The sequence below is a fragment of the Glycine soja genome, chromosome 12 (genome assembly GCF_004193775.1).
Source record: "Glycine soja cultivar W05 chromosome 12, ASM419377v2, whole genome shotgun sequence".
In the NCBI taxonomy this organism is placed as follows: Eukaryota; Viridiplantae; Streptophyta; class Magnoliopsida; order Fabales; family Fabaceae; genus Glycine; species Glycine soja.
This window is the reverse complement of record NC_041013.1, coordinates 26,819,060-26,846,277: the sequence shown is the minus strand read 5'-3', so window position 1 is coordinate 26,846,277 and position 27,218 is coordinate 26,819,060. Positions and strand designations below refer to the sequence as shown.

At 36.1% G+C, this 27,218-nt stretch overlaps 1 protein-coding gene and 1 non-coding gene across 2 annotated transcripts; both read right to left on the bottom strand.

The window, feature by feature from the left end:
* LOC114378899 (probable E3 ubiquitin-protein ligase BAH1-like) lies at window positions 1–25,951 on the bottom strand. Its single transcript, XM_028337487.1, has 6 exons — window positions 25,907–25,951; window positions 25,551–25,799; window positions 25,317–25,454; window positions 18,240–18,260; window positions 9,995–10,255; window positions 1–60 (listed from the first exon to the last, which is right to left on the bottom strand). The coding sequence occupies exons 1-6, from the start codon at window positions 25,949–25,951 to the stop codon at window positions 1–3; spliced, it is 774 nt and encodes a 257-aa protein (XP_028193288.1).
* LOC114380595 lies at window positions 2,774–2,880 on the bottom strand. Its single transcript, XR_003659771.1, has one exon. It is a non-coding gene; the product is annotated as a small nucleolar RNA R71 (small nucleolar RNA).
* Window positions 25,952–27,218: the final 1,267 nt, after the last annotated feature.

Here is a 27,218-nt window from a genome sequence, read left to right as displayed (position 1 = left end):
CTACGCTAGGACGGAGCTGCTGTCGAGTGACGATTGGCCGAGGGGAGTTCCATCATGAAGCTGGGTACAAATAAGCCAGTAAAAGACAAGTAGAAGCCAGTGAAAGAGGAGTTGTCAGGGTACGACGAAGCACGCCTGGTACGTAAGCGAATACGGATCACGTGGGTTTGTACTGATCCGCTTTCGAGCTGTCGAGTGAGGATTGCTCCATCTATTAAGAAAGGACGCAGGGGGCCTTGTTTATTTATTGGCATGAAGGTCAAGGGTCTGCATATTTTGAAAATGAGGGTTCGGGAGTTGTTTACGCATAGGGAAGGTATTAGCACCCCACGCGCCCGTCACAAGGGACGACAACCTTTAATCAAGTGTGCAAAACATGACTTCACTATTTATTTTATTTTCCCTTTTATCTTTATTTTTCCTTTTTATATTTTTTATTTTTTTGGGGTCGACAAGGTTGTTTCCCTCGCTCCTACGTATCCTTGGGTGCAATGAAGAAATCAGACCTACGTAGTTCTTTAAGTCTGAAATTTTGTTTTGTTAAATTGATTTTATTTTTTTGGAAAAGATTGATTTAAATTGTGAAAAAAAGTCATTTAAGGCATTGGACCTTTGAAATGATCTTTTGATTTTTAAAAAGAGGAGAAAGAGTCGTTAAGGCGTTGGACCTTGAAACGATCTCTTGATTTTTGAAAAGAGAGAATCATTTAAGTTGTTGGACCTTGAAACGACCTCTTGATATTTTTTTGATGAAATGAAGAAGTTTATGAGTTGGTTTTATTTGGTTTTTACTTATTAATCTCCAATCCTTTTTTATAGATAACTTGTGGCGTTAATAATCGGTTAAAACTTACTTTACAAAAGAAAAACGATTACCGATGATCGAAGAAGGAGATGAAGATGTACGAACAATAAAGGGGACCCCTAAGGGTCCATAAATCAAGTTCAAATCCTTAAAACAAGCACTAACCGGATGAAGAACGAAGAACGACCGAAGAACGAACGAAGAACAACCAAAAAACGATGTAGAAATTGATTGTAGTTGCGATTCGACGGCATTTTAGCTTCTTTTTTTCTTCTTTCTTCTTCTTTTCTCTTCTTTCTTCTTCTCTCTGGACCTTTGGACCATAGGAACCTCAGGACCCCTTTCCTTCAGCCCCCTCACGCTTATTTATAGCAAATGAGGGGTGGAGGATGCTCGCAGTTTGCCCAGGCGAGCTGCTTGCTTCCTCCAGATTTACTCACGATCGAAGAAAAGAATTAGGAAGGATGAGATGGCGAAGCCTTGACTACAACCACGCGTCTGGCTAAAGATGTTAAAGAAGCGCTCCTAGGAGGCAACCTAGTATCTCTAAACTTTGCTCTTTAATTTTATGCTTTATGCTTTCTATTGCGAGTTGGTCTTTTTTTTCGAGTTCTCATGAATTTGCCTAGGATTTATGCATGATTATGAGGCTTATTAAAAATAATAATAAGTAAATAAAATAATAATAAAAAACTATAAAAAAAATTCCAAAAAAAAAGTTATTATTTTAACTTGCCTGGGCAAGGGATTTGCTCACCTAGGCGAGTAAGCACGAACAATAGCCTTAAATAAGGGGTGAAATCAGATTTCACCCCCATTTTCTCCAAAAACTTCAAAGCTTCATCACCCAACCCACGGGACCTCCATTGTGGCAGCAACTTTGAGCCTCTTTTGTGCACATTTACCTCAAATCTTTTGCATTCCTTTCACCTCATCCAAGTAAGGATCATCTTCAACTCAAAATTTCATTTTCTTCTTGTTATGTTTGATGATTTGTGCTTTCTTTTTAAGTAGAAATGCAATGCGTATGATGGCTGTTTGGTTGTTTCTGTTTGTGTAAAAATGTGTTGGTTTGAATTATAGTAGGTCATCCTTGTTGTTTTACCTTTTAGCATTGTTTGATTATCCTCAAATCCTCATTTTTGCATTCTTAAACGTGTGATGTGTCATTATTTTCTCATATTTCTTAACCCTTTTTATCACTATTTTAATTACTGATTAGCCTTAATTGTCAAATTAATTATGCAGTTTTATCATTTGGGCCTACTTGACTAATTTTGTGTTTTTAATTTAATTTCAGGAGAATTATAAGCAATTGGGCTTGAATCCGAAATTGGGCTTGGACTTGAAGAGAGCAGACAATTTTATTTTATCAAATCTTATCTTATCCAGATTTTATTTCATCTAGATTATATTTCGTCCAGATTTTATTTCATCAAATCTTATCTTATCTTGTCCAGATTTTATTTTATTTCGTCTATGGGCTTGAAATTAAAATAGATTTGTAAGCTTTGGGGCTGAGGACCTATATAACAACACCAGGGTTTTAATTTAAGGAGTTTTTTTGGAGAGGAGAATAATTCTAGGATTTTAGAATTCCAGTTTTTACTGTTCATGCGCACTGTTCACATAAAATAAAATTCGTTTTCTGCAATTTCGTTTCTGCTTCAATCTATAATTTCATTTTCTACTGATTAATGGAAGGCTAAGTCTCTAGCGTTGTGTTCTCTTGAGGATCAAGCACAACTCTCTTTGAGGTTTTGTTATTACTATTGAATTCTGATCAGTCTTTCCCCCATGAAGCCCCCTGATGTCCAAGAAGATCGTATCTTTCTAAAGGCTTTTCCTCATTCTCTGGAGGGAGTGGCAAAAGATTGGCTATACTACCTTGCTCCCAGGTCTATTTTCAGCTAGGATGACCTTAAGAGGGTGTTCTTGGAGAAATTCTTCCCTGCATCTAGGACCACTGCCATCAGAAAAGACATTTCAGGCATTAGGCAACTTAGTGGAGAGAGCTTGTATGAGTACTGGGAAAGATTCAAGAAATTGTGTGCAAGCTGTCCTCACCACCAAATTTCTGAGCAACTCCTTCTTCAATATTTCTATGAGGGACTTAGAAACATGGAGAGGAGTATGATTGATGCCGCTAGTGGTGGAGCTCTTGGTGATATGACCCCTGCTGAGGCTAGGAATTTGGTTGAGAAGATGGCTTCCAACTCCCAACAATTCAGTGCAAGAAATGATGCTATTGTCCTTAGAGGAATCCATGAGGTGGCCATGGATTCATCTTCATCTACTGAAAATAAAAAGCTTGAGGGAAAACTTGATGCCTTGGTCAACCTAGTAACTTAGCTTGCCATGAATAAGAAATCTGCACCTGTTGCAAGAGTCTGAGGTCTATGTTCTTCTGCAGATCACCATACAGATCTTTGTCCTTCTTTGCAGCAATCTGGAGTCAATGAGCAACCTGAAGCTTATGCTGCAAACATTTATAATAGACCTCCTCAGCAGCAAAACCAACAACAACAGAATAATTATGACCTTTCAACCAACAGATACAATCTAGGTTGGAGGAATCATCCAAATCTGAGATGGACAAGTCCTCCATAACAACATCAGCCTGTCCCTCCTTTCCAGAATGCTGCTGGTGCAAGTAAGCCATATGTTCCTCCTCCAATGCAACAACAGCAGCAACAGTCACAACAAAGACAACAAGCAACTGAGGCTCATCCTCAACCTTCCTTAGAAAAGTTAGTGAGGCAAATGACCATCTAGAATATGCAATTTCAGCAAGAGACAAGAGCCTCCATTCAGAGTCTGACAAATCATATGGGGCAGATGGCTACTCAGTTGAACCAAGCTCAGTCCCAAAATTCTGACAAATTGCCTTCACAAACTGTGTAGAATCCAAAAAATGTGAGTGCCATCACCTTGAGGTCTGGCAAACAATTTGAAGTGTCTCCACCAGTAGAAGCACCTGCACCTGAACCTGTCAAGCTTTATTCTACACCTGAAAAAAGGATGAGTTAGTTACACAAAAGAGAAAGCTTCCTAACAAAAATTTTCATGCAGGTGAACCTTCTTCTAGTAATTCTGACTTGCAGCAGCCTCCTATCCCTCTTCCATTCCCACATAGAGCAATTCCAAACAAAAAAATGGAAGAAGTGGAAAAGGAGATCTTGGAGACCTTCAGGAAAGTAGAGGTGAACATACCTCTGCTAGATGCCATCAAGCAGATTCCAAGATATGCCAAGTTTCTAAAGGAGCTGTGCACCCACAAAAGGAAGCTCAAAGGCAATGAAAGGATTAGCATGGGAAGAAATGTGTCAGCGTTGATAGGTAAATCTGTTCCTCACATTCCTGAGAAATGTAAGGACCCTGGTTCTTTTTGTATACCTTGCATTATTGGGAACAATAAATTTGAGAATGCCATGCTAGATCTAGGAGCATCAGTTAGTGTCATGCCTCTGTCCATTTTCAATTCTTTATCTCTTGAACCTTTGCAATCTACAGATGTGGTGATTCATATGGCAAATAAAAGTGTTGCTTACCCCGCAGGTTTCATAGAGGATGTGTTGATTTGGGTTGGTGAACTTATTTTTCTTATTGATTTTTATGTTCTTAATATGGAAGAGGGATTTTCCCATGGTTCAGTTCCAATTATTTTAGGCAGACCATTTATGAAAACAACCCGAACCAAGATAGATGTTTATGCTGGCACATAGTCTATGGAATTTGGTGATATTGTTGTTCACTTTAACATTCTTGATGCCATGAAACATCCATCTGAGGATCATTCTGTTTTTCGTGCTGAGATAATTGATCAGATTGTTGATGATTATATGTATGACTTTGATTCTATTCTTCATGGTAGGAAACATCCATTTTTATCTGATCTGCATACTTGTCACTCCTTATGCATTGAATATGAATCTGAGTTTGAATTTGATCCTGTATCTGATTTTTATGCTGAGAGTGAATTTGAATTTGAGTCTGGTTCTGATTTTCTGGGTGTTGTACCTCTTGATGTTGATTTTTTAGAGTCAGAATGCACTAACCATGTTGCAGGAAGTTCATATACTTTTGACTTGCTTTATGAGGTATAGGCTGAGGAACCTTCTTCTCCTACCCTGGTTCCGCCCACTGTTCAGCCACCACCCACACCAGAGTTGAAGCCCTTACCAGCAACCCTCAAATATGCTTACTTGGAAGACAAGGAAAATTTTTCAGTTATCATCTCTGCCTCCCTTGCTGCTGAGCAAGAGGAGAAGTTGTTGCTAGTTCTCAAGAAGCACAAGAAAGCCATTGGATGGACTTTAGCAGACATTCCTGGTATTAGCCCATATACCTACATGCATAGGATACTTTTAGAGGATGGAGCTAAGCCAGTGAGGCAACCACAGTGGCGACTCAACCCCGTCATTCTAGATGTGGTGAAAAAGGAAGTGACCAAGCTCTTACAAGCTGGAATCATCTACCCTATTTCTGACAGCCAGTGGGTGAGTCTAGTCCAAGTGGTTCCTAAGAAGATAGGCCTCACAGTGATCAAGAATGAGATTGATGAGCTTATCCCCACAAGAGTGTAGAACAGCTGGCGAATCTGCATTGATTATAGGAGGCTGAACCAGGTAACCAGAAAAGATCATTTTCCCCTGCCATTCATTGACCAAATGCTTGAGCGCTTGGCAGGTAAATCTCATTACTATTTTCTTGATGATTTTTCTGGTTATTTACAAATTCATATTGCTCTTGAGGATCAAGAAAAGACCACATTCACCTGTCCCTTTGGCACTTTTGCCTATAGAAGGATGCCCTTTGGCCTATGTAACGCCCCTGGTACCTTCCAGCGGTGTATGCTTAGCATTTTTAGTGATTTTTTAGAGAGCTGCATATAGGTGTTTATAGATGATTTTACTGGTTATGGATCGTCTTTTGATGCATGTTTGGATATTCTGGATAGAGTTCTTAGTAGATGCATTGAAACTAACCTTGTGCTGAATTTTGAAAAATGTCACTTCATGGTAGAACAAGGTATAGTTTTAGGGCATATCATTTCCAGTAGGGGCATAGAGGTAGACCCTACAAAAATAGATGTTATTTCACAATTGCCTTACCTCTCTTACGTGCGAGAGGTTCGTTCTTTTCTTGGTCATGCAGGGTTTTATAGGCACTTTATCAAGGATTTTAGCAAAGTGGCCCTTCTACTATCCAATCTGCTGCAAAAGGAGGTGGAGTTTGATTTTGATGACCGATGCAAAGAGGCTTTTGATTGCCTCAAGCGTGCGGTGACTACCACCCCTATCATTCAGACACCTGATTGGACAACCCCATTTGAGCTAATGTGCGATGCATCCAATTACGCATTGGGGGCTATCCTTGCTCAAAAGATTGATAAGCTGCCTTGGGTGATCTACTACGCTTCCAGAACTTTGGATGCTGCTCAAGCAAATTACACTACCACAGAGAAGGAGCTATTAGTGATACTTTTTGCTCTTGAGAAATTTCGTTCATATTTACTTGGTACTTGTGTTATTGTTTATACTGACCATGCAGTTCTGAAGTACCTGTTGAAGAAGGCTGAATCAAAGCCTAGATTGATCAGGTGGATGCTTTGGCTCCAAGAGTTTGATTTGGAGATCCGTGATCGGAGTGGTGCACAAAACCTCATGGCTGACCATCTGAGTAGGATTGAGCGTGTGTCTGAGGACTCACCCATTCGGGATGATTTTCTGGATGACCATTTGTACATTCTGTATAGTATTTCTGATTCCTTCCCCACTCCCTGGTTTACTAATATTGTGAATTATTTGGTTGCTTCTATTTTTCCTCCCTTAACATCTAAAGCTCAAAATGATAAAATTAAGAGCGATGCTAAGCATTATATTTGGGATGACCCCTATTTGTGGAAGTTGTGCAATGACCAAGTTATTAAGAGATGTATTCCAGACCATGAGATTGACTCAGTCCCGCAATTCTGTCATTCTTCCACACTAGGTGGCCATCTTGGCATACAGAGGATAGCTCGCAAGGTGCTTGACTGCAGTTTCTATTGGCCCACCATCTTCAAGGATACGTGGAGAATCTGTAGCAGTTGTGAGCCTTGTTAGAGAACAGGCGGCTCACTTTCATGGAGACAACAAATGCCACAACAACCCATGTTATTCTGTGAGGTGTTTGATGTCTGGGGAATAGATTTTATGGGGCCTTTCCCTGTCTCTTTTGGTTTTGTTTATATTCTCCTTGCTGTTGATTATGTTTCAAAATGGGTGGAAGCCAAACCCACCAGAACTAACGATGTTAAGGTTGTTGTGGATTTTGTTAGATCTAATCTGTTTTGCAAGTTTGGAGTCCCTAGAGCATCGTTAGTGATCAAGGAACCCATTTTTGTAACAGATCTGTGTATGCCTTGCTCAAAATGTATGGGGTCGTGCACAAAATTTCCACACCTTACCACCCCCAAACTAATGGGCAGGCTGAGATTTCAAACAGGGAGATAAAAAGGATCTTATAGAAGATTATGCAGCCGAACAGGAAGGATTGGAGCACCAGGCTGGATGATGCTCTTTGGGTGCATATGACTGCCTACGAAGCACCCATAGGAATGTTGCCTTATCGGGTTGTCTTTCGCAAGGCATGCCATCTTCCTATAGAGATAGAGCACAAAGCCTACTGGGCTGTAAAGACCTACAACTTCTCTATTGATCAGGCTGGAGAGGAGAGGAAGTTGCAACTAAGTGAGCTAGATGAGATCCGTTTAGAAGCCTATGAGAATTCCAAATTCTACAAGGAGAAGACCAAGAAGTTCCATGATAGTTTGATAGCTAAGAAGGACTTCGTGGTTGGACATAAAGTTTTATTGTGTAACTCTAGCCTCGGACTCATGAGTGGTAAGTTGAGGTCAAAGTGGATTGGTCCTTTTGTGGTGACTAATGTTTTTCCTTATGGTATAGTTGAGATTAAAAGTGAATCCACAGATAAGAGCTTCAAGGTCAATGGACACCGGCTAAAACCATTCCTCACAAATCCCTCCTTAGTGGATGTAGTGGTGGAGGAGACCTCCTTACTTCACCCTACTTCTCTTCTGCCATGACTTAGGGAGTTTTCTTTTTTTGTCTCCTTCGTTACTTTTATTGCACTTGTCCAATTTTATTGATTGTTTTGATTGCTCTTGATCTTGTGATTGTGCTACATTGAGGACAATGTGTTGTTTAAGTGTGTGTGTGGGGGGGGGGGGGGGGGGAGATTTTCTAGGTTAATTTTATTAGGTTTTTCTAGGTTAATTTTGTTATTTTGGTTTTATGTTTTGTGTACAGCATTGCATGTTTCTCTTTGAATTTTGGGTTATGTACATGTAATGGGTAATTGTTTTGAAATAGGAGTTTCTTGGCATTTTGTGAATTGAAATCCTTGTTTTTCTCTACATGTCAAGTTAGTTTTGAAAGTTCGAATTGAAAGTGATAGATTTACCCTTGGTGAGAATTTGAGCCATCATCATCTATTTTATTCAGTGTGTTTTGCCCCATTGATTGCTTGCACAATAGCCTTGGCTTGACTCTTGTTGATACTTCTTGCTTCACATGCATGTTGGGAGATGATTTATGTTAGACAAGTGGCCTCAGATATCTTAAGAAAGGGGGGTTGAATTAAGATATTGCAAACTATTTCCCCAATTAAAATTCTATTTCAATTTCAATGCAAGTTACAAATTCCCTTAAAAATAAACTCTTAAATAATGATTCAAATAGAACAATCTGAATATAAATCTAAATCAATAATAAATAAAAGAGTTTAAGGGAAGAGAAAGTGCAAACTCGGATTTATACTGGTTCAGCCACACCCTTGTGCCTATGTCCAGTCCCCAAGCAACCTGCTTGAGAGTTCCACTATCTTGTAAAATCCTTTTACAAGTTCTGAACACACAAGGATAATCCTTCCTTTGTGTTCAGAATTCTTTTACAACAAGAGACCCTTGGTCTCTCAATCCCCTTTGAGAATTTAGAAAGAAGAGAATAATGTATCTATCTTGAAAGAGATAGATTTTACAATCTGAGCACTCAATTAATTTCTTATTGAATTGCAAGTGTATTGGCCAAGGAATTCTTTAGAGGATGAAATGTTTTTTCTCTTAGAGAGAATAAGACTTTTTTATTATGAAATACTCTAAGCAAATTCGTGTTTCAAGTCACATATATATAGACCTTTGGTGGTCATGTAAAAACCATTTGAAAAGATGTGACTCTTAGAAATAATTTTCTGAAAAACTCATCTGGTAATCGATTATAAGATTTGTGTAATCAATTACATGCTTTAAAATTTGAATTAAAACGTTTATTAACTGCTGGTAATCGATTACCAATATTGTGTAATCGATTACACAGTCTAAAATTTGAATTCAAATATTTAGTAGCTGTTGTAAACTATTTTTGGCCACTGGTAATCGATTACATCCTCTGGTAATCGATTACCAGAGAGTAAATCTCTTGAAAAACACTTTTTAACTTAAATTACTTGGCCAAACCTTTTGCTATATCAATTAGGAATTCCCTTCCTAAAATACTAGTGATCATCTTGATGTTATGTCTTGTATTCTTGAATCATTGTCTTGAATTTAAACTTGAAAAGCGCATTTGCATCATTTGTATCAAATCATCTTGATCATCATCAAAACATCAAAGTCATTTGCTTCTACAATCTCCGCCTTTTTGATGATGACAATTTAAGTCCTGAAATCAAGATACAAGCAAGCAATGTATATGTATAATATATTGCGTTCACTCCCCCTATGTTTTGGAATTGATGATCACTTGATTTCTAAGCTTTTTCTAAGCTTCTCTACCACCCCATTTTTCTCCCCCTTTGGCAACATCAAAAAGCCAAAATTTGTGGGAATAAAAAATATATTATATAATGAAGTGGACAAATACTAATAAAAAATATAAGTCACAACCAACCATGAGCAAATCATAAATAAGTCATAACCAAAATAAAATCCAAACATTCACAATTCAAAACCGCATAGAATCTAAACATAAAAGACTAAAGTCCAAATACTAAAAGATAAATAAAGTGCAGAAAGTGATAACTTAAATATCATAGCCAAACTACAAGGCTTAAAAGAAAATTATAAACTAAACTCTAAGAAGGTGGAGGTGGTGGTGGAAGGTCGAAGATCTGGCGAATATAACCCACATCTTCTTCAAGTTGTGTGAGACGGATATCCATGCCGGCAAAGCGATTATCCAATGAATCAAAACGTTCTCCAACATAAGTACGAAGACCCCATAACTTAGAAAGAACATCAGTCATGAGGGCTGAATCATCTCGCTGAGGAGGAGGAGAAGGAGTACGCTCATCTTGTGGAGAAAGTGCATCTTTCTTTAGCCATTGACCATTTCGATCCTTACGGTATCCAAAAGAATTCACTACACCAACACCAATAGCAAAGGAACGCTTGACTTGAACAAATGGTTCATCATCAAGCGGAATTTGAAAATGACAGAGAAATAGAGTGACCAATTGAGGGTAAGGGAGAGGTGCATTGGCCCGTAATGCCTTATGCATTCAGTACCGAACCAAGTGAGCCCAGTCGATCTGACAACCGGTAAGGGAAGCCCACATCAAAATCAAGTCCTCCTCAGAGGCTTGAGCCAAATTTGAAGACCGGGGAAGCAAAATTCTAACAATAATGTATTGCATGATGCGATTATCAAAGGTTAATGATCCAGCCAGCAATCTACCGGTCATTTCAGCCTAGTCATTGCAAACCATACAACGAGCATCATGACTAGAATAATCAAATTTCCAGTCATCAACAACGGTGCCCTTGAAAGGTGCACCTTGAATGGGTAATTTAGTCAAAGAAAAGAACAATGATTGATCAATGATCATGGGAATACCATGCACCTCAGAAGAAATAATGTCATCCTGAATTTTTAAATTGCAGTAAAAAACTTTGACAAGTTCAGGATAATATGGCAATTTTAAAGACATGAAATCAACCAAGCCAGAATTTTGAAACACTTGATAACAATCAAATGTCTCATCATTGAAGAAATCTATGTCTAGGTACTTAGGGTCTAAAATGATCCTAGAAGAAAATTGAGAGAGGTACCATAGACATTGATCATCGGAAGAAAATCGAGTGGATGATCTTAGAGATGACAAGGAAGGATGGATAGGTGCTGTGGGTGCTTTGGATGGTCCATGACGGCGATGGCCAGCAGCAGCGGCGGTGGACGATGATTCCTTTCTCTTCTTTGACGATTCTCCCCTTTGATGAAGTTTTAGTGAATTTCAATCGGTGGAATCGAAAGAGGAGTGAAAAAGAGGAAGATTGGGCTTTAGGGGACGTGTTTTGGTGAAGAAATGAGGGAGATATGTTTGAAGATTAGGGATGAAGGAGGCTCAAGAACGAGGGTAAGGCTACGCCGCATAAATGGTTTCGTGGGTATTTATAGAGGAGGACGAAGTGTAATCGATTACAAGGTATGGTAATCGATTACAGGAGTAGTAAGCCTTCTGGTAATCGATTACAGGGTGTTGTAATCGATTATAGGCTGCCTATTCTTGTGTAATCGATTACACTGATGGTAATCGATTACCAAAGCATAAACTAGGCTAGTTTCTCTAAAAAATTACCTATGTCTATGCTAAAGACATCTAATACTATCAATCATCACTACTAATACATTTAATTCAATCATTCAAACATCAAACACACAATAATGCATAAAGCCTATCATAGTAACAAGAATTTAAACAAAATTAAGCAAAGTAACATACTTAACATAAACAATCAATAAAAGTAAATCAATCAATCAATCCTTATTTATCTAAATCACTAACATCTAAGAGGCCTAATTCCCTTCTAATAGAGAAGAATGTTTCTTTGGGGAGAGGTTTTGTGAAGATGTCAGCAAGTTGATTCTTTGTATCAACAAACTCTAATACACAATCTCCCTTTAGAACATGATCTCTTAGAAAATGGTGCCTAATTTCTATATGTTTAGTTCTAGAGTGTTGAACTGGATTTTTGGAAAGATTAATTGCACTTGTATTATCACATCTAATAGGTATATGGTCAAGAAAGATTCCATAGTCAGAAAGTTGTTGCTTCATCCATAAGATTTGTACACAACAACTGCCGGCAGAAATATATTCCGCTTCTACAGTGGATAAAGCAACACTATTTTGTTTCTTACTATGCCAAGAAACTAGAGCAGATCCAATGAATTGACAAGTTCCACTTGTGCTCTTTCTATCTGTTTTAGAACCGGCAAAGTCTGAATCAGAATATCCAATTAAGGCGCATGTGGAATTTCTAGGATACCATAATCCTATGTTCATAGTGCCTATTAAATATCTTATGATTCTTTTAACAGCACTAAGATGTGATTGTTTAGGATTTGATTGAAATCTAGCACACATACACACACTAAACGTTATATCAGGTCTGCTAGTAGATAAATAAAGAAGTGATCTGATCATACCTCGATATTGCTTAACATCTATTGATTGACCGGTTTCATCTTTATCTAGATAACAAGCAGTGCTCATTGGTGTAGCCATGTGCTTAGCATTTTCCATGCCGAATTTGTGGATTAACTCTTTGCAATACTTGGATTGATTGACAAAGATACCATCCTTGGTTTGTTTAATTTTCAATCCAAGAAAGAAATTAAGTTCTCCCATCATTGACATTTCAAACTCACTTTGCATGTCATGGGAGAATTCCTTGCACAATAAATCATTAGTGGATCCAAAAATAATATCATCAACATAAATTTGAACTAATAAAATATCATGTGATTTTCTCTTTATGAAAAGAGTAGTATCCACTTTTCCTCTAGAGAAGTCCTTTTCTAAAAGGAACTTACTTAGACGCTCGTACCAAGCCCTAGGGGCTTGTTTCAAGCCATATAAAGCCTTTTTCAATTTATAGACATGATTTGACTTATCCAATATTTCAAAACCTGGTGGTTGTTCAACATATACTTCTTCTTGAATTAAGCCATTTAGAAAAGCACTTTTAACATCCATTTGATAAAGCTTAAAATTCATTATGGATGCATATGGTAAGAGCATTCTAATGGCTTCTAATCTAGCAACTGGAGCATATGTTTCTTCATAATTTATACCTTCTTCTTGATTATATCCTTTTGCAACTTATCTAACCTTATTTCTAATTATTATTCCATGTTCATCTAACTTATTTCTAAATACCCATTTTGTTCCAATGATGGGATAGTTTTTAGGTTTCTCAACAAGTTCCCACACATTGTTTCTTTCAAATTGATTCAGTTCTTCTTGCATAGCAATTATCCAATTATCATCTATTATGGCTTCTTTTATATTTTTAGGTTCAATCATAGATACAAAAGCCATATTATTGCATAATTCTTTAAGAGAATGTCTAGTTGTTACCCCTTTTGAGATATCACCAATAATGCTGTCGAGGGGATGATCTTTTGAGGCTTTCCATTCTTTTGGAAGTTCATCATTTGATTTTGCTTCTTCTTGAGGATCTTCATTGCTTCCTTTCCATTTTCCTTTAGAATCTTGTCCATGAATATGAATTTGTTCTAAAGATTCTGCAATATCATCTAGTATATTCTTTCTTGATAGAATAGCATTAGATTCATCAAAAGAAACACGAATGGATTCTTCAATACTCATAGTTCTTTTGTTATATATTCTATATGCTTTAGTTTGCAATGAATATCCAAGAGAGATGCCTTCATAAGATTTTGCATCAAATTTTCCTAGATTATCTTTACCATTATTGAGCACAAAACATTTGCAACAAAAAACATGAAGATGTGAAATGTTAGGTTTTCTACCATTATATAACTCATATGGGGTTTTCTTTAAAATGGGTCTTATTAAGGCCCTATTCATGATGTAACAAGCAGTATTGACGGCTTCAGCCCAAAAATATTTTGGAAGAAAAGTATCATTTAATAAAGTTTTAGCAATTTCTTCCAATGACCTATTTTTCCTCTCAACAACTCCATTTTGTTGAGGGGTTCTAGGTGCAGAAAAATTATGCTCAATACCATGTTCATCACAAAATAATTCAAAACCTTTGTTTTCAAATTCACCCCCATAATCACTTCTAATGGATGCAATCTTAAGATTTTTCTTGTTTTGTATAACTTTAGCAAGTTTTCTAAATGCTTGAAATGCATCACTTTTATGAGTAATGAATAATGTCCATGTATATCTAGAGAAATCATCAACTATGACAAGAGCATAGTAATTTCCTCCAAAACTCATGGTTCTAGATGGACCAAATAAATCCATATGCAATAATTGTAAGGGTTGAGTAGTTGAAACAATATTTTTGGGTTTGAATGAGACTCTAGTTTGTTTTCCCTTTTGACATGCATCACATAGTTTATCTTTTTCAAATTTTAATTTAAGCAAACCAACTACTAATTCTTTTGAAATTAATTTGTTTAAGTGATCCATGTTTATGTGAGCAATTCTTTTATGCCATAACCATGGATCATCATCTTTGTTAAGAAAACAGTGATTGTTATTTAGTTTTAGGCTTAAGTCTATCATGTATACATTGTTGACTCTATATCCTACATGCTTTATATTAATGTCATGCTTATGTTCTATAAGACATTTTTGAGAATCAAATGATACTAGATAGCCTTTGTCACATAATTGACTAACACTAAGTAGGTTGTGCTTAAGACCTTCAACAAGTAGAACATTTTCAATGGAGTTTGAAGAACTTGTACTTATTTTACCAACTCCAAGGATTCTACCTTTGTTGTTGTCACCATAAGTTACATGCCCGCTTTTCTTGGGAGAGATATATGTAAACTTTGATGCATCTCCAGTCATATGTTTTGAACATCCGCTATCTATGTACCATTCCTTCCTCAAAGACACCTACATAATCAAGTTTTTGACTTAGGTACCCAAACTTTATTGGGTTCTTGTGTGTTAGTGTAGACTGAAGATCCTTTTGGGACCCATATCATTTTAATGTTGTTGTAGTTTTTCTTAAAATAGCAAGTAGATGTGCCATGCCCTTTTCTTCCACAGTAAAAGCAAGTGATAGAACTAGAGTTATATTTTTGTGTGGAAGTAAAGAGGTTTTTATGAAATTTTTGTTGTTTTTCAGGTTTATATCCTATTCCAGCCTTATTAGAGACATATCTTTGTTTTCCTAATATGACATCTAAATTATTTTTACTATAAGAAAATTTTGCAAGTGAGTTTTTCAAATCTTTAATTTCTTTTTCATATTTTCCACAACAACTACAAGAATCAGATATTTTCTTGTCAGAAATAGTAGAGACATGAACCTTTTCATTTGATTTAGAAATTGAGACTTCAGTTCTAAGATGATCTAATTCTTTATTTAATTTTGAAATTTCATTTTCTAAATCTGAAATTGTTTTCTTAGAAGATGAAACTAACTTTGCAAGTTTGATTGACTCTTTATGCAAATTAGAAAATGCATCTTGTAATTCATAAAAAGAAATGAATAAGTTATTTGAAGATGTTACCTCTTCATCACTTTCATAACTTTTAGCCATTAGACAGAGGTTTATTTCTTCATTTTTTGAATCTTCAGAAGATTCCATATCATTGTCATCCCATGTGATGTATGCTTTCTTCATTTTCTTTTCACTAAAATTTTTCTTTTCAGATTTCTCCATCTTTTTTCTTGAAGATAGGACAATCAACCCTCAGATGTCCAGGTTGATTGCATTCAAAGCATTTTGGAGTAGAAGATGAGATTTCTTTCCTTCTTTTAGATTTAAAATTTGGTCGCCTTTGACTTCCTCTAACTTTCAGAAACTTGTTGAACCTTTTTACAAAAAGGCTAAGATCATCATCTTCATCTAGATCAATTTCTTTATCACTTTCTTCTTGGATTGAAGATGAGGCTTTAAGAGCAATTCCCTTCTTTTTCTTGTCATTTTCTTCATGTTGATTTAATCTCAACAATTCCATTTTGTGTTCCTATAACTTTCCAAATAGAGTAGCAAGAGTCATGTTAGATAAATCTCTTGATTCAGTAATGGCTGTTACTTTAGGTTGCCATTCTCTGCTTAGACATCTTAATACTTTGTTTATGAGATCTTCATTTTGAAAGTCTTTCCCTAAGGCTGCAAGATGACTCACTATATGTGTGAACCTCTTTTGCATGTCTTGAATGCTTTCATTTGCATTCATCCTAAATAGTTCATATTTATGAGTTAATGTGTTTATCCTAGATCTTTTAACATCTGTTATGCCTTCATGTGTTACTTGTAAAGTGTCCCACATTTCCTTAGCACTCTTACAATTTGAAACCCTGAAATATTCATCCATTCCCAGGGCAGATGTAATTATGTTTTTGGCTTTTAAATTATATTGTACTCGTCTTTTATCCTCTTTAGACCATCTATCTCTAGGTTTTTCTATTGTTGTGCTTCCACTTGTTGTGCTTCCATCTATTGTGGTTCTTTCTACTGTAGTGGGTATATAAGGCCCTATTTCTATGGCTTCGCCTCAATAAAAATTTGCATTCAGGTTTTCCAGTAGTGGTAACCCTCTCCATTAAAGATTAGAGGTCTATTGATTGAATTTCCTTCTGGAAATAAGAAGTTTGCTGAGGCCATTATTCTTGAAGCTTCTAAACTTTATACAAGAATGAAGCTCTGATACCACCTGTTAGACAAGTGGTCTCAGATATCTTAAGAAGGGGGGGTTGAATTAAGATATTGCAAACTATTTCCCCAATTAAAATTCTATTTCAATTTTAATGCAAGTTACAAATTCCCTTAAAAATGAACTCTTAAATAATGATTCAAATAGAGCAATCTAAATATAAATCTAAAGCAATAATAAATAAAAGAGTTTAAGGGAAGAGAAAGTGCAAACTCGGATTTATACTGGTTCGGCCACACCCTTGTGCCTACGTCCAGTCCCCAAGCAACCCGCTTGAGAGTTCCACTATCTTGTAAAATCCTTTTACAAGTTCTGAACACACAAGGACAATCCTTCCTTTGTGTTCAGAATTCTTTTACAAGAGACCCTTGGTCTCTCAATCCCCTTTGAGAATTTAGAAAGAAGAGAAGAATGAATCTCTCTTGAAAGAGATAGATTTTACAATCTGAGCACTCAATTAATTCCTTATTGAATTGTAAGTGTATTGGCCAAGGAATTCTTAAGAGGATGAAATGTTTTTGCTCTTAGAGAGAATAAGACTTTTTATTATGAAAAACTCTGAGCAAATTCGTGTTTCAAGTCACATATATATAGACCTTTGGTGGTCATGTAAAAACCATTTGAAAAGATGTGACTCTTAGAAATAATTTTCTGAAAAACTCCTCTGGTAATCGATTACAGGCTTTAAAATTTGAATTAAAATGTTTATTAACTGCTGGTAATCGATTACCAATATTGTGTAATCGATTACACAGTCTAAAATTTGAATTCAAATATTTAGTAGCTGTTGTAAACTATTTTTGGCCACTGGTAATCAATTACATCCTCTGGTAATCGATTACTAGAGAGTAAATCTCTTGAAAAACACTTTTTAACTTAAATTACTTGGCTAAACCTTTTGCTATATCAATTAGGAATTCCCTTCCTAAAATACTAGTGATCATCTTGATGTCGTGTCTTGTATTCTTGAATCATTGTCTTGAATTTAAACTTGAAAAGCACATTTGCATCATTTGCATCAAATCATCATGATCATCATCAAAACATCAAAGTCATTTGCTTCTACAATTTAAGCATTTTGTTCTTATAAGCCTCTAGCCAAATGAGCCTACCTTGAATTAATTCCTTTGATAGCCCCTTTGAGCCTATGTTCCCCTTTCTTTGTTTTGAAGCTCATTACAAGCCTTAAGTGAAAAACCATGATCTCACCCTACCCTTTAGGAATTTTGGAGTTTTAGAATTGTTTTGGGAATAAGTGTGGGGGGGTATGTTTCATTATATGATATGTTTTTGTTGGCCATGCTTGATGATGTATTTTGGCCATGCTTGATGTATATTCATATATTGCCTAATTGTTGCTTTATTTTTCAAATGCTACTGTTCATGTTCAAAAAAAAATATACAAAAAAAAAATGAAAAACATGAAAACAGAAAAAGAATGAAGTTGAATAAATGAGGTCTTGGTTTGAAGACTTGGATTGGTTTGAGGACTTGGTTGATTTTGTTTTGGGTTTACTTTTTAAGCTTAATTTGTAATTTTGGTTTTGGGGTTTACTACTCTTTCTTAGTTCCCACTTATTCCCCATTGCTCCTCTATTCCTTTGGGTTTTAGCTACTTATCCTATACTTTCCTCTACCTTGTCCTTGGCCCCATTACAACCTTGAAAGACCTTTTGATCCTCATGTGGATGTGTTTGTGGTGTGGTTGTCAATTTTAGAGTCTTGCCAAGTCTATATGGTGTTTGTTTTCATGGATGCTCTGAGAGTAAACAGTAGCCTAGACACTTGAGAGATGGAGTGCATATCTTATGAGGCTTTATCACTTTTCATTCTTGAGCTGATTGACTATCTTGCCATGTTTGAGATGCTTGGATGATTTTCATAACTGTCTTGATTCTTTAACTCTCTACGTGATGGATGTTGCCCATTCCTTTCATTCCTTGAGATTCATTGAGAAATATGTAATTGTTTTTGTGTTTGTTTGTTTCTCTTTAATGTCTTTGGATTTGTTCCTTGCTTTGCTTTTTGATTTTGCCCAGGAGTGAAAAAGGCTAAGTGTGGGGGTATTTGATGTCATTATTTTCTCCTATTTCTTAACCCTTTTTGTCACTATTTTAATTACTGATTAGCCTTAATTGTCAAATTAATTATGCAGTTTTATCATTTGGGCCTACTTGACTAATTTTGTGTTTTTAATTTAATTTTAGGAGAATTATAAGCAATTGGGCTTGAATCCGAAATTGGGCTTGGACTTGAAGAGAGCAGGCAATTTATTTTATCAAATCTTATCTTATCCAAATTTTATTTCGTCTAGATTTTATTTCATCTAATCTTATCTTATCTTGTCCAGATTTTATTTTATTTTGTTTATGGGCTTGGACTTAAAATAGATTTGTAAGCTTTGGGGTGGAGGACCTATATAACAACACCAAGGTTTTAATTTAGGGAGTTTTTTTGGAGAGGAGAATAATTCTAGGATTTTAGAATTCCAGTTTTTACTGTTCATGCACACTGTTCACGTAGAATAAAATTCATTTTCTGCAATTTCGTTTCTGCTTCAATCTACAATTTTGTTTTCTACTGATTAATGGAAGGCTAAGTCTCCAGCGTTGTTTTCTACGTTTATGCTTAATGATTAGTTTCATTCATGATTAATTGGTGTATGTGTTGCTTAATCACATAATGACAGCCTTATGTTAATTTTCGCTTAGTAATTTAATTTAGGGTTGGATTTAGTGGTTGAACTGATTAAGGATAAATTCTCGTAACCTAGAATAAGAGACTTGCTTGTGAATCAAGGGGAAACAACGTGTTTTAATTCTGTTATTTTCTAATTCAAATTTGCTTGTTGTTTAATTTACAAAAACAAACAACCCCCCCTCCCCCAATTCGTTACTGTTTTATCACTATTTGTTATGAACATTGGTTGACCATTGCTCATTGGGAGACGACCTAGGATCACTTCCTAGATACTGCATTTTTAATGTTTATTTGATTCGGGTATGACCTCGATTAACGTGTGCACACCAAGTGTTCGGTGAAATGCCACAATGGCTGGACTACATTCTATTCTAGGCCTTGAAGGATTTAACATGTCTAGTCATGTAATTAGGTGTGGTATCAACCCCAAATTGATAGTTTTACATAGAATTATGATTTTTTGTGGAGGAAATTATTTTTATGAGCCTTAGGTTGGAACCCCCTGTTTTCTTGTGAAATCGGGGCATTTAGTTGGATTTGGGTTTCGTTTGATTTTTGTGTTGAATTTATATTTTTGGGAGTAAACGTGCATAGAGTAGATTTTAGTCGAAAATAATAAATAAATGAAATAAAATAAAATGGAAAAAAGAGGGGAAAGAGAAGAAAAACAAGATAATGAAATAAAATAAAAGGAGATGGGAGAATAGAAAATACCCAATGACTAACTCGTCTTTGAAAATAGTTTTTGCTAAGATATTGGTGTTTGTTTGGCTTTTGTTTTTTATTTTTGTTGTTTCACAGATGGCCCCGAAGAAACTTGCTGCTAAGAGAGCTAGGAAGGCCACTGCAAGGGAAGGATCTAGTGCAGCCCCACAAGCGGAAATTGAGTTTGATGGATGTCGCTTTCGAAGCGAGGAGCATCAACACTATTTTGAGATGATTAAGGATTGGTCTTTGTTCAAAGAAAGACGGGTATAACTAGCGAAGGAAGAGTATGCAGAATTCCAAGCCGAAGTTGCTAGGAGGAGTTGGACATAGCTGACAGAGCCTATGGTGAAGTATGATCTTGAAGTAGTCATGGAGTTTTACGCAAACGCCTGGCCCACTGAAGAAAGAATTGTGGACAAGCGCTCTTGGATGCAGGGCCAATGGGTCCCATATGACACAGATGCTATCAACGAATGCTTGGGGGCATCCATTGATCTTAGAAGAGGGACAATGATGCAAATACACTGAGAGATGAAGCCAATTTTCAGGTTTTGATGAAGAGGCCATAGGACAACTACTTTTCTCCCCGGGACATAATTTTGCATGGAGCATAGCAAGGAGGCGGGTGCGGATCATGCGCACTAGCATGACCACTCTGACTCAAATCTGGATGACACTTCTACTCAGCAACATCCTTCCTAGTGACCATAACTCCAATCTCATGCTACCCAAATGTTAGTTGGTCTACAACATCATGACCCAAATTAGTGTTCATGCGGCATAGATTATCTCAGATGCCATCCACCAGTTCGTAGGTATTGCACCTCTGAGACACCCAATGGACCCAGAGAAGTCCAACAGGGCACTGGGATTTCTGGCATTGATCACAAGTCTCTGCCATTTCTACTGGGTACCAGTCGCACTTACAAAGCTCATTCGGCCTCCCATTAATAGGTCATTCATTGCGAAATATTGCATACCAAGGCAGGCACAGCAGCTAGGGCAAAACCACCAGTAGCAGCCGACTATAGACGCATCACCACCGCCTCCACACTAGCCACCATCTCTAGAGTCCATCTCAGCTCACATGCATAGGATGGAGCTCCAGATGCACGCATACATGCAACATTTGGCTGATCAGCAGGCAACAAACCATAGGGTCCAGATACAGTTGAATGACAATTTCTATCAGTATACACTGCACCGGCATCGCCAGGACCCTAACCCTTACCCATGGCTTGCTCCTGAGCAGGACGAAGGCGAAACTGAGGATGATGGAGACATGGCAGATTTGCTTGATTTCTTCATTGGAGGAGGCTGAGCTCCCTGACCACGATCTTCTAAATTTGTGAACTTGTCTTTATCTTATTTATTGCTTTGTTATGTTATTTTGTTGTGATGATTGTTTGAAAAGAAAAACTTACACGTGGTTTAGTTTTTGATTTATCTTCGTGTGTGCTTTGATGTTTGATGGTGTAGTCTTGGATTATAACTTTGTATGGAATTCCAACCTTTTTTTAAAACTAACATGCTTTTGAAAGAAACAACCACTGATACCCTTCGAAAATGTTGTAAATCAAAACACAACAAAAAGGGATTTTGAAAAAATATGTATCTTGAGGATGAAAATAATGAAGGACTTTTCTGAATACCAAATGGACTCAAATGTTTTTGCATGGACTTGATAAAAGAGAAATTGTTGAAACACTAATTTGATCTGAATATGGAAACATGCCCTAAGCTTTAGTGACTGTGTGTGACCAAAAATTTTATGTTGAGTGTCTGCATGGATATGTTCTACGATTCGTTTTGCATGAATTTCTAATTGTCATAGTATATGATTCATGGAAATGATCTGGGAATTCTTTTTGCTTTACATTTCAAGCCATTGGCCAAAACAGCTGTCCCAACACACCTTATTATTTTTTATTTTGTAAGCCCTTTGAGCCAGACACTTGATTTTTTGTTAGAACACTAAACCTAGGATGAAAGCTTCCTACCTTATCTTAGACCAGAGAGCACAAGTGTTTTCGGGGGAGATTTCTATCATTTTTATGGATAGTTGTGGGTTTTGAAGGAAGTTAGGTATTTATTGAAAATTAAAAAAAAAGAAAAGAAAAAAAGAAAAAAGAAAGAAAAGAAAAAAAAATTGAAATCAAGATGAAAAATGGAAAAGAGCGAAAAGGAAAAAGGAAAGAGAAAGGAAAAGCAGTTTCTTCGGGATAAACAAACATCTAAACCATGTGCGGGTTTGTTGTAAAGAGTGAAGGAAAGAAAAAAATAATGATAACTTGTCAAGACATGAAGGGATAGGAAGTGATCACCCATTTAAGTGATTAGCCAAAGCTTTATGCTTGCTCTCTTATTCACACCAAAAAAAGGAGACCAAAGCAACCAAAGCCAAAATCTCCTACAGGTCCAAACTCAAAAAGACCCATTGATCTGTGATGATTATGCGCATTACCCCTTGATTTGATGGGAAATGACTTGCAAAATCGATTTATGACGTGTTTGTGATTTGGAATTGAGAGGAGACACTTGCCAGTGTGAGATTTTATACACCTTTGAGTGGTTTTCCTCCATTTTATTGAATCTAGTGTTTCTTCTAATGTTTCTGTAGAAAAGAAATGCAAAATGTCTTAATCTCATTCTTGGTTATGAGAAATTCTATCTTTGTGCTTTCATTCCTCATTCGTCGCATTATTTTTGAAAAAAAAAGTGTGTTCTGATCGGTTTGGGAGTTTGATTTCTTTACCAAGTGTGTTCGCATTTTAATGGAAGTTTTCAGAGACTCCAATGTCTTCTGTCTTTTACATTTCAAAGACTTTAATGTCTTCAGTCTTTTACATTTTCAAAGACTTCAATGTCTTTAGTCTTTTACTTTTACATGATTTCAATGTCTTTTGTCTTTTACATATTCAAAGACTTCAATGTCTTAAGTCTTTTACATTTACAAGATTTCAATGTCTTCTGTCTATTACATTTTACAAGACTTCAATGTCTTCAATCTGTTACATTTACGAGACTTCAATGCCTTTAGTCTTCTACATTTACGAGACTTCAATGTCTTTAGTCTTTTACGTTTTCAAAGACTTCCATGTCTTTAGTCTTTTACATTTCCAAAGACTTCAATGTCTCCAATTGTGTTTTACAAGACTACGACGTCTTTTGCTTGATGCTTTTGATACTTCCATGTCAATGTCCATTTTTTTTTCAAGTTTCACTTCCTTTGTTTTCTTTGGCGTCTGGTCAAATAGCAAGATCGCTCAAATAAAATTAGTGTCCTTATCTTTACTTACCTTTTCATTTTCAATAAAAGATAAGTAAAGAGGGGCAACTGTTAGACCCTAATTTCGTTCGGGGACTATCGTTCGCTGATATTTTGATTCTTGCTAGTCGAATTATGATGTTTGACACCAGTTACAGCGTGAAGCAAGGAATCACTTGGTGGTTTGATCAAGAAAACAAAAAGATACCAAGGAAGGGGGAAAAAGATCTTTTTCTTAGATTTTTCTAGACCCTAGCTCGCCCAGGATAACATTTGGCTCGCCTAGGCCATGAAATGGCTTCATGCCTAAGAAACCAGCTCACCTGGGTGAGCTTCCCCTCCCCCAAAATAGCTTTTTTTTCTATAAATAGCCATGTTGGGGGAGGGGTTTAAGGGTTCAGAAGTTGGAAAAAGAAAGAGAAAGAGAGAAATAAGAGGAAGAAGGAAGAAAAGCGAAGCTGAGGCGCTACCGAATCACGATCGTGATCATTCCCTACATCGTTCTCTTGTTTTGTGTCCTTCGTGCAACAGTCAGTTAGTTTTTAAGAGTTGAATATAATCTATGTACCCTTAGGGTCCTCTCTGTTATTATGTGCATATTCATCTTCTCCATTTATCATCGGTGATCTTGTTTTTATTTGTAAAGTTCAATCCTAACCGATCACTAGTGCCGTAAAAAAATTTGTTGTCTTAAAAAGATTGAGAGCTAATAAACAAAAACCAAAATATCACTTGAGATCATTTCAAGATCCAATGCCTTAACAATCTTTTTGTTTGTAATTAAAATGAATCTTTCAAAAGCATAAAACCAACTCAACACACAACCTTTCTCGCTTTAAAGAACTATGTAGGTCTGAATTCCTCACCGCACCCGAGGATACGTATGAGCAAGGGCAGCCCCCTTTGTCGACCCCAAAAAAATAAAAATATAAAAAAAGGAAAAATAAATACTTTTGAATTCATGTTGTGCACACTCGATTAAAGGCTGTCGTCCCTTGTGACGGACGCGTGGGGTGTTAATACCTTATGTGTAAATAACTCCTGAACCCTTATTTTCAAAATTTTCAGACATCTTTTTGGTTTTTTTCTAATGTTTTCCTTAAATAAATGTTGGTGGTGACTCCCACGCGTTTTCTTTTTAGAAAACGCACTTTTGCTTTTCACTCGCACGCCCGTCGTAGGGTAGGTTGCGATAGTTGATGTATGTTTAATGTATGTAATATGTAACATGTATCTTTTTTATACAAAAATACTATTGAACATGTAATTAATCTGACATAATAAAATCATACTCCAAATAATACTTGGCTGTAAACATGAAATTCTTGCTAGTGAAGCCAACCAGGCAATGGCTAGCAATAGATATAGTTGATTTATGAACAGTAATTTCTCTTGAAAAAAATACTTATATACATTATGCTTTTAGTGTTTGTATGTTTACAACATTTAGCTTTTGACTTTTGTTTATAGCTAGGATATGCATGTGACACAAATTAAACTAAATATATATTTTTACGGCTAAATTCTAATACTAAACGAAAGAATACTCCTACCACTTAGGTGTGCTATATTTAACTAAGCAACATTGCAACTAGATAGTAGTGTAATATTTTGCATAATTTAATTCATCATTACTTAAATCTATTTAGAAAAATTGTTTATACTCTCACGAGGTACACACGTCTGAAGCAACACTCAAGTTTAAAAAATACAATTTTTAGTGTATAATAAAATAAAACTTTTTTTAAAACATTCATGTTTTAATTTTCTAAGCTTATTTATCAATAGTTATTTAAGTAAAACTTGATCAAAATCATGATATAATTAAATTGAATTAAAGGTATTCAAAAGATTTTTAACAGTAAAGGTTGTCAAATCGTGAAATTGAATATTCACTCTAACATACATGGTTTAATTTTCTAAGCTTGATAATCAATAGTAATTTAAGTGAAACTTTTGATCAAATCATGGTATAATTAAATTGTGAAATTAAATAAACTACCTTCACCAAACCCACCCCTACTAAGATGCATACTTGCATCACTTCTACATTATTATTATTATTATACCAACACTTTTTGTTTCAAGTTGTTTAGCAAGGGCAGTGCCAAGAGGTTTTTTCTGTCCAATATGTCAATGTTGAGTACAAAAAAATACCTCTTTGCATATAGGACACTTTGACTCGGGACTTGCAGATTTAAGGCCTTGAAAAATCATCACAGAGGCAGCTGAGCAAGCACACGACTTGCAGAAGATAGGACCACAACTCAAAGCATATGGGTTGAAAACAAAATCCTATCATATCACAATGCAAACATTTATAAGAGATACTGATATATAAAGTATTTTCTCCTTTGTTCTAGAGCAGGGTAGAGTTAGGAACTTAATTACCAGACAAATTGCACAAGTTAAATCATACTCGAGATTAATAGAATCGGGAAGAACCAACGTCATTACAGCTTTAGTTATGCTTAGATCACATGAAAAGAAACCGTAGACTCCATCAAGCTCACAATTATCTAGTCCGCTAGAATTCAGATAAAAAGCTCCCAATTCAATTAGCCAAGGTGAGTGCAAAAGGTCAATGTGTTCGGCATTCATCCTAGACTTGAAATTCTTTCCATTCAAAGAGCTGTGTACCTGAAGTAGAATAGAAAAGGATGGAATGAACCCAAAAACACTAAATTAGAGAAGTGTAAATGAAAGGGGAAAAACATTAAGTAGAAATTGTCTCAGCTGATGCATACTTTATCATATTTCTGAAGTATTTCCCTCATTGCAATAGCATTCATTGCCTATCATCTTTAAAGCATTGGAGCAAACACAATACGTCTTTAAAAAAGTGTAACAAGAATGACAAACAAAATTCTTACAATCTGGGTGTGTTGACGAAAATAGCCATTTTCATAGACGAGTTGAGACACTCGCTTCTACAACCTATCATTCTCCTCCATCAGCAGCTTGTTCATCGCAGTCAACTTCCTATTCACAGCTTGCAGCCACAATGACTCCTTTCTCTGCTTCTCTCTACATTTGAACAACTCACAATAACAAAACAAAACAGTTACCTCAACTCATCATAGCAACGTCAAAATTGAAAAAGTAAATTAATTGTTAAAACAATGAGTTTAGGGTAGGTACCTTTTGTTTTGGAACCAAACCTTGATTTGCTTGGGTTCAATGTTGGAGAGAATGGGCCACTTGCGAATGAGCTGCTAGCAGTGAATGGAACTAGGTTTGGGGCAATCGTGATAGAGCCTCTCTAGGGCTTCAACCTACTCAGGCATGTAACGAGCATACTTCTCGTTATCCATTCCGATTACGTTTCTGCTACCATCCTTGCAAGACATTATTTCCACATTCAAATCAAACCTTTAAAGATTCTCATTTCAACATCGGTTTTTTAAAAATCGATGTTAATGATGACATTTTATTGACAAAAATGCCATTGCACATTTTATAACATCGATTTTTGTCAAAACCGACGTTAACTTGGCGATGTTAAATCCTATTTTGTATAGTGACATTATGCATCAATTGTATATATCTATTTTTCCCATTGAAAGTTTTGTTCTAAGCTACAAGGATTCTTGATTACATCCCAATGGTCATGATTAGGACTATGAGTGTATCTACTAAATCTACCAACTGCATATGCAATATCAGGTGTAAAAAAATTCATTAAATTTAGTAGGCTCCCAATGAGTTGGGCATATTGAGTTTGATCAATTAGTTCTCCTCTATTTTTCTTGAATTCAAAATTAACATCATAAGGGGTACTCACTGATTTAGGTCATAATAGTCGAACTTCCTAAGAAGTTTCCCAACACAATGTCCTTGGGATAGTAATGTATTATATCTCTTCCTTATGATTTTAATTCCCGAAATTGCACTTGCTTTGCCCATATCTTTCATGTCAAATTTAGATGCCAAGAAAGATTTATTTCTTAAAACTACATCATTGCATGTACCAAAGATAAGCATGTCATCCACATACAAGCATGTAATGACACAATAACCATTCTCAGACTTTGTGTACACACATCTATCAACATCACT